This window comes from Nicotiana tabacum, chromosome 22 (assembly GCF_000715075.1).
Source record: "Nicotiana tabacum cultivar K326 chromosome 22, ASM71507v2, whole genome shotgun sequence".
Lineage (NCBI taxonomy): Eukaryota > Viridiplantae > Streptophyta > Magnoliopsida > Solanales > Solanaceae > Nicotiana > Nicotiana tabacum.
The window spans coordinates 55,788,057-55,796,872 of NC_134101.1; the positions used below are offsets into that span (position 1 = coordinate 55,788,057).

General features: G+C 38.2%; 1 protein-coding gene across 1 annotated transcript; it reads left to right on the forward strand.

The window, feature by feature from the left end:
* The first annotated feature begins 1,980 nt into the window (after positions 1-1,980).
* On the forward strand, positions 1,981-2,691 carry LOC107823577 (uncharacterized). Its single transcript, XM_016650264.1, has one exon. It carries the CDS (start codon positions 1,981-1,983, stop codon positions 2,689-2,691), a length of 711 nt encoding a protein of 236 aa, XP_016505750.1.
* The last annotated feature ends 6,125 nt before the right edge of the window (positions 2,692-8,816 follow it).

Here is an 8,816-nt window from a genome sequence, read left to right on the forward strand (position 1 = left end):
GTAGTATTGGCTTCCTCAGAGACCGACGTGTCTTAATTAGATTGACACTATGGGAAGATTTTATTAATTTTAAGTCCAAAAAGGCCTACTATGTTAAAGCAAAAGATGGGTATGAGTACCAATTGCGAACTCTGATTTATGATGCAAAATTCAAAGCTGGAGAAGAAATACCAATGTCTATGGCGTGGATTTCGTTTCCAAGTTTACTGCCAACTCTTTTTGTCAAAGAAAGTTTATTCTCTTTAGCTTCAGCAGTGGGGAAACCTCTACACTTGGATATAGCCACCATTAATACGACGAGACCCAGCTGTGCGAGGGTTAAGGTTCTTGTTGATCTGTTAGCCGAGTTACCTCAAAAAGTTTGAATGGATATTGTGAATGAGACGACTGGCGAGATAAGGTCTGAGTGGGCTAAAATACAATACGATGAGCTACCTAAGTATTGCAAGGAATGTAAAATACAAGGGCATGATCAAGTTGAATGCTGGCATATTCACCTAGAATTAATGAAACACATTGGGAAAGGAAAAAAAGCTGCACAAACTGCTCAAGGTAGAGAAGGTGCTGAGCAAAATTAAAGGAAGGTGAAAAGTACCAACCATCAAATTGAGATCTTATCAAGTGGTAAGGTTGTTGGTAATGTAGGGGAGCAATGGAAAGAAGTAAGAGATAATCGAATAAAAAATGGTACAAAGCAGGTGGAGGATCATGGGAAGACTTCCAGGGAAATTGAAGTTGTTCGATCAATAAGGGAAACAACTACATCTGACATAGAACTAGTCCAAGATGTTCAAATAGCTAACAAATATGCAGCACTTGAGATGAAAGAAAGTGAGCTAGATGAGAACAACCACTTGGCTTTGAGAAAAAATGATACTAGTATTCGAAGTCCAAAGCCTTCTCCTAAGTCCAGAAATAATCCAAATACTGTGGCAGCAACGGTTATTCCAAATACAACTAAGATTGTTATAACTAAGGGAAGGCAAAATACAACTTCAAAAAGCAAAGGGAGCATTGGAGAAGGTTTAAAAGAGACAACTGCACAATGGGTGAATAGAACATTTAGTGGAAACTTAGGTACCACTAATAAATTCTTTCAAGAAAGTCACTCGCATACTATAGATACTCATAATATAGTTGAGCTACCTAAGGAGAAAGACAAAAACAAATTGAGAGAATCTGATGCATCAAAAAAGAATACTGACAGTGTCAACCAGGAACAAAAAGGAACCTACCTGAGTCAATTCAACAAGCCTTCTCTCGCTGTACTTGAGGAAGAGGAATCCAGGTACATGCGTTATGGAAATGAATTTGATTACAATAGAGGTGACTTAGAAGAAGATGAACGATTCATGATGTTGGATCTCGTGAATGAAGGGACTTTGGTACATAAGGAGCTCGAGAATGACGTGCAGAAAAATACAGTAAATCCAAATATGGGAACCAAATATGATCTTCAAGTGATGAAGGAAAATGTTAGAGTTATGGAGAGGCACTCTGAAATGCTAAAGGAGGCAACAAAGAGGGTAATGATGAAATTGAGAAAGCCATAATACCACAGAAATTAAGTGTAATTGAGACAATCCCCTTGGCTTGCGTCTCAAGCACTAGACATCCAATGCAAATACAGATCAATATACCATCAATTTCTTTTGAGCAGGTGTTATATAATATAATCACACACAAGGTTTTGCATGTGGAAAGTCACAATGCAATGGTGGAACAACAGCAATAACAAGATGAAGGAGATGGCGAGTCTACAACTGGGAATTTCAAAGCAGTACCTAGAGCAGGGGACTTATCACCTAGAATATCAGCTAGAAGTGGTAAGAAAGGTAAGAAACAACCGAATAAAGAATATATGCACCCTACAAGAATCTTGCCCAAACAGGCAGCCTCAATGAATAAATGATGATTAAAATACTGATATGGAACATAAGATCGGTTAAGACGCAACAAGCCTTTTAGAGAGTCATCAATATGAAAAAGGAACATGATTTTCTCATTGTAGCACTGATGGAGCCGTTTCAAAAGACAAGATATATTCAGAAATACATGAGGAGACTAGGTATGGAAAATGCTATATCAAATGTTAATGGGAAAATATGGTTATTCTTAGATGCTATGGTGGAATGGGATCTGTTGATTGATACCGAGCAGCAACTGACCATCAAGGTGTATCATCAGGATATCGGTAACTACATCATAATGACTTTTGTATATGCAAAATGTTCATCATTGGAAAGATTAGAGCTGTGGGACAACCTATATTACCTTGCAAGTAATATGGACTTGCCTTGGATAATCGAGGGAGATTTTAATGTGATTCTTAGTGAAGAGGAGAAGATAGGAGGACTACCAGTACTTCACCCAGAATATGAAGACTTTGATTTTTGTATTAACTCATGTGAATTGTTTGGTCTTGGATATAAAGGCAGCCCCTTCACTTGGTGGAATGGGAGGGCAAATGCAAAGTGTATCTTCAAACATTTGGACATGATATTTGTTAATCAACCTTTCCAAAATCTTTTCCCTAGCATTGAGGTAGAACATTTGATAAGAACTGGTTCAGATCATGCACCATTGTTGATGAATTGTGGAAAAAATGCACCACAATTTGTGAGGCCTTTCAGATTCCTGAATTTCTGGGCAAAACATGATATATTCAAAGATGTAGTTAGGCAGAATTGAATTGCAGACTTCATGGGAGATCCATTCCTGATGTTCAAGCAGAAATTAAAAAGAGTGGAGATTGCACTATCTAAATGGAGTAAGCAGACATTTGGAGATATTTTTAAGCAGCTGGCAATTAGAGAAGATATAGTTAGAATCAAGGAGATATTATCTGAGAAAGAACCAACAATTGAAAACAGAATTGTCCTCCAAAAAGCACAGGCAGAATTGAAGAAATACTTGAGCTTAGAGAAACAATACTGGAAATAAAAGGCAGGTATGACATGGCTTTAAGAAAGGGATAGAAATACTAGTTTCTTTCATAACTATTCCAATGGCAAGAGGCAGAAATTACAACTTAAGAGGATCCAGAATGGAGATGGAGTGTAGATTGAAACTCAGGACCAATTGGCCAAGGCAACAATAGAATTCTACCAAAAACAGTTTAGTCATGAGAGTGATCAGACAAACTTTGATCTTCTGAATAATGTTCCTACTATGGTATCTATGGACAAAAATATGGAACTATGTAGGATGCCTACTGTCACGACCCAAAATCTCACCTGTCGTGATGGCGCCTATCTCAATACTAGGCAAGCCAACAATCTAAATAAACCACCATGTCTTTTAAATTTGAAAACAAAATAATAAAATTCAGCGGAAGAAATCTCACAAATACGAATATAACACTCCCAAAACTCAGTGTCACTGAGTACATGAACATCTAATATAAATACAATGTCTGGCTGATAAAAATCACTATCTGAAAGTATAGAACAGTATAATAACTGAAGGAAAGAGAAACAAGGTCATCGGATGCCAAGCAGCTATCCTGATAGTCTCCAACTGGTAACACCCTGAGGTCTAACAGTCACGGTGTCCGGAAGCACCTGAATCTGTACACAAGGTGCAGAGTGTAGTATGAGTACAACCAACTCAATAAGTAACAAGACTAACCTCTGGGCTGAAAGTAGTGACGAGCTCCGCAGGTACAGTCCAGTATAAATAATGGTACAAAATGTAGGCATGCTTTCAAGTTCAACAGTTAAACTCAGTACAAGTGAAATAGATCAATATTGTATGATATGAGGAATATGACATCCCAATAGAAAGACCTCATGTAAATACTGGTCACAAATTATTCGGTCACTAGGTACAGTTTATGGATAATCCAACCCAGGGATGTTCCAACCCGTATATATATACATATCGACTGATAGTCAGTCACTCAGTACCGTATAAGGCCAATCCAGCCCTGGGGTAATTTATCCCCAAATGAAAATGATATGGACAAGATCCATGTCCAGGTAAATTCATTATAATATAAATAAGTAAGGCAAGTCCATGCCCTGGGAAAATCCATCCCGAATATATATATATATATATATATATATATATATATATATATATATATATATATATATATATATATATATATATATATATATATATAATCATCATAAGTAAGGCAAGTCCATGCCCTAGGAAGTCCATCCCGAATATATATAATCATCTACGCTCACTGGGGGTGTGTACAGACTCCGGAGGGGCTCCTTCAGCCCAAGCGTGATATAAAGCCGATATGGCCTACTGCAGGCGGGCAGTCCCGATCCGTATAATAATAAAGCCTATAAGGGCTGTTGCTGGCGGGCAGCACCGATCCATTTAATAATAAAGCCAATAAAGCCTGCTATAGGCGGGCATCCCCGATCCATTTAATAATAAAGCCAATAAGGCCTACTGCGGGCTGGCACCCGCAATCCATAAAATAGTAAAGCCTATAAGGCCTGCTGCAGGCAGGCAGCCCCGATCTATAAAATAGTAATATATAAAACCATTATGGCCTGCTGCGTCGCGCAACTCAATCTCATAAATATCCTCACAATGGATAAATATTACTGAGTGTGAAATGTATATTTTTGAACAATTAATTCAACAACAACAAGACTCCATGGGTCCCAAAATATGGGCATGTAGCCTAAATATGATCTTTATTAGGTGCCTCAACTCAATTTCTCTAAAACATGGAGAAGGTTCAGATAATAACATGATTCATTAATCTTACAACTCCACAGAATTTATTCAAGACACAATTTATATGGTACACGTTCACATGCTCGTCACCTATCGTGTGTGTCACCTTCAAACAATTTATATCATACCAAATTCAGGGATTTATACCCTCAGAACCAAGTTTAGAAGTGTTACTTCCCTCAAACCGTATAATTCTTTACTCTGCTATGCCTTTGCCTTGTGAATTGGCCTCCAAGCACCTCGAATCTAGCCACAATTAATTCGATTCAGTTAATAAAATTTATTGAAATTAATTCCATAAGAAAATGCTAAATTTCTATAAAAATCCGAAATTTAGCTCAAAATTTGCCCGTGGGGACCATGTCTCGAAATCCAATGAAACTCACAAAATCCGACAACCCATCCAATTACAAGTTCAACCATACTAATTTTACTCAAATCCGACTCCGAATCGGTGTTCAAATCTCGAAAATTTATTTTATGAAATTGTAGAAAATTCCTCCGATTTCTCTCAAAAAATCAATATTCTGATGCCGAAAACGAGGATTAATTCATGAAATATAATCACAAAGGAGTCAAGAACACTTACCCAAAGTTGTGTGAAAAAATTCCTCTCCAAAATCGCCCAAACCGAGCTCCAAAATCCGAAAATGGTGAAAAATGGCGAAACCCCGAATTTAAGGCTTCTGCCCAGCGACTTTCGCATCTGCGGTGGAAAAGTCGCATCTGTGACATTCGCTTATGCGGACTAAGCTCGCATCTGTGAAGGTCACTTCTGCATGCGTTGGGCCGCTTCTGCGACTGCCTTGTCGCACCTGCAAGTCCATTTCCGCATGTGCGATCACACCAGAACGAGAAAATTTCCAGCCTTAGCCAAAACTTCCAAAATGCGTTGAACCTCGTCCGAAACTCACCCGAGTCACTCGGGACCTCGTCCCAATATACCAACAAGTTTCATAACATAATACGAACCTACTTCAGGCCTCAAATCATACCTAACAACATCGAAACGACGAATCGCACCTCAAATCAAAATCTATGAAATTTGAACTTTCAAATTCTATATTTTGTGCCGAAACATATCAAATCAATCCGGAATGACTTCAAAATTTTCACACAAGTCATATTTCACATTGCGGACCTATTCCAATTTATAGAATCAGATTCCGACCCCGATATCAAAAAGTCAACCCCTCGGTCAAACTTCCCAAAATTCAACTTTCGTCATTTCAAGCCTTATTCCACTACGGATCTCCAAATAATTTTCTAGACACGCTCCTAAGTCTAAAATTACCATACAAAGCTATTGGAATCATCAAAATTTAAATCCGAGGTCGTTTACACATAAGTCAACATCCGGTCGACTTTTCCAACTTAAACTTTAAGCTTTGGAACTAAGTGTTTCAATTCATTCCAAAACCTCACCGGACCCGAACCAACTAAATCAGTAAGTCATAAAATAACTGTAAAGCATAAATTGAGCAGTAAATGGGAAAATAGGGTTGTAATACTCAAAACGACCGGTCGGGTCGTTACATTCTCCCCCACTTAAACATACGTTCGTCCTCGAACATGCCAAGAGTTATTTCCAAGCCATCAAATTACTATTCCATATTACCACGCACGTACCCGAGGTGATCCCACGCCACCCTATTTTGTATAAATTGTATAGGCCTGACAACACAACATAACTAAAAATCATTAATTTAACCTTACCGCAAAAGCCTTGGAGCCAAATTCCTAACATCCAGAATTCTTTTCAAGACCCGACTCTCACATCTACCCACTATATAAGCCTGAACAAGCTGTATCCAGCCATAACCATAATCCCAGATAGTTCTCAACAAAGGTACGAATAAGATAAATGTCATAACATTATGCTTAACCATTAACTCTAGGAATATCATAGCCTAAACATTTTCCCGACTCTGAATAACTGCCCCGATGCCAGCACATGGGCTCAAACCTCTCACACACACACACACACACACACACACACACATATATATCAAACCTCACATATATGCACACTTATAGCGCGTAACTATCATAAATAATTAACGCAAATAGTGCCTCCACTGAGTTAAAATAAAATACTCACCTCAAACAGGCCGCAACCCTGAAACAATATGCTTATGAGAACTCCCAGTCTCCAAATTCATCGAACACATGAATCACCATAACTGATCCCAACTCCAGCACTAAAATGACTGACACATCTTCCATTCACGATAATCCCATGAGGAATAATTTCATAATTCTTCCGTGCCACATAGCAATAATTTGAATATCAGCAGTCTATCAACTAGGTGAGTACTGCAATACCGACGAATATCCGTAAGTCAAAACACAACGTGCCTTCTGAAATGCGCACCCTTCTCAGGAATTACCGAGTAGTTATAACATTCATTAAAATATCTGAAACTGACCATGCTGTCCAACATTCATTACCTTCTCTTCAAGACTGAACTGTCACCTTGTATATGTAAATCCTAATCCCGCACAACACACCACATCTATTATGCCATCATGTGATAAGCACAAGAATCCCATTTTCAACTCTCAGTCACTAGTAAATTACATACCCGGTTAGTTAGAAACCTTCCTCTTGCTTCCTTCGAGGAGAAAATCACAATACACAATACGTTTCCCACACCAGTAGAAAGTATCCAGTTCAAACTATGGTAGAAGCCATCAAGAACACTTTGAAGTCCATCTGCACATAACCAAGCTATTAGAACTAAATTCCTCTTACTCGACCAAACTACGTAGGTCACCAAAACCCAAGAATATTTCCACCAAAACATCTGTAGAGTCTCACCACATCACAATTACCCCTATAAATACCACAATCGAAACACCCACTCTGAAAATACCTTATTTGAGTCTAAGGCCGTTTCATTCACCTTCTTGATACTAAAATATAAAATTCATAATGATATACAAAAATGCCACAAGTATCGACACCATCCAACTTAAATCCCAGATTTTAGACATAAACAAATCCGTCAAAAATTCTCAATTGTTACATATTAATCTCGAATCCATTAGAACTTTCTCGAGAGTCACCACCTTTGTTCAAATTCACATTACACCGCCCAAATAGGCCAAAAGACACGTGTCCCATTAGCACAACAACACTCAAAGAAGTAACTCTACTTTATTACCACTATCAAATTCATACTTCGTGCGCACTACATCATTCACAAATAACAACTCACTCATCCTACAATTTTCATATACTCATAAAGCGCAATATAACTCGTATCCAAATATTTTCTTACTCGGGTCATTCTCGAACTCCACCTCTGCATGTCATCATTAATTCCCAAGTATACTTCAGACCAAAACAAAAAAATTTGACACATAACTATGAATTGAATTGTCAATAGCAGGCCCCTCCACTTGGCTCAAAGCCATAGATTAAAATACTTGATAACTCACAATACCCATACTTTATTACTGTCTTAATACCGCAGTCAGTTCAACAAAAATTCTTCTCAAGCTCAAGACACACCAACCATAAAATACCTCAATCACCCGCTAATCTCGCATTCATTCTCTTAACGCTCAAGTCAACTTACCAGATTCAAATTCAAGTCTCAACACATAAGCCCTACTGGCAGAAAAGAAACTCTCTATTCACATCATAAGGAACACGCCTACATAGATTACTCTGCAGGAGATAATCCACCTGCTTAGTCTTAAATTGACATCTAGTTATACCCTTTCGCAGCCACAATTACTATGAAATCACTTAATTTTTCTGAGTCGAAACTCATTAACCAGAAAGATCTTTCAAAATATTCACACTCGAGATTGTACGTCACATCAAAACGAAAATAAAGCACCCAATGGCCTTCCTTTACATTTCAAGGAAACACTTCTCCCCACATTCAAATCGTCTTAACACATCCCGTGGTTACATCATACTCATCACAAAGCCATTCTACCGCTCATCGAGCCATAAATTCCACTCGTAGGGACATTACCGGACATATGAGTCCAAATGTACAGGTTACAAATGAAGTTACCGAGCCTAAGTTGTGGTCTAAACCTGGATTCAAGTCCTCCAGAATGGCCCATGACCAAAACACAGAATACACATC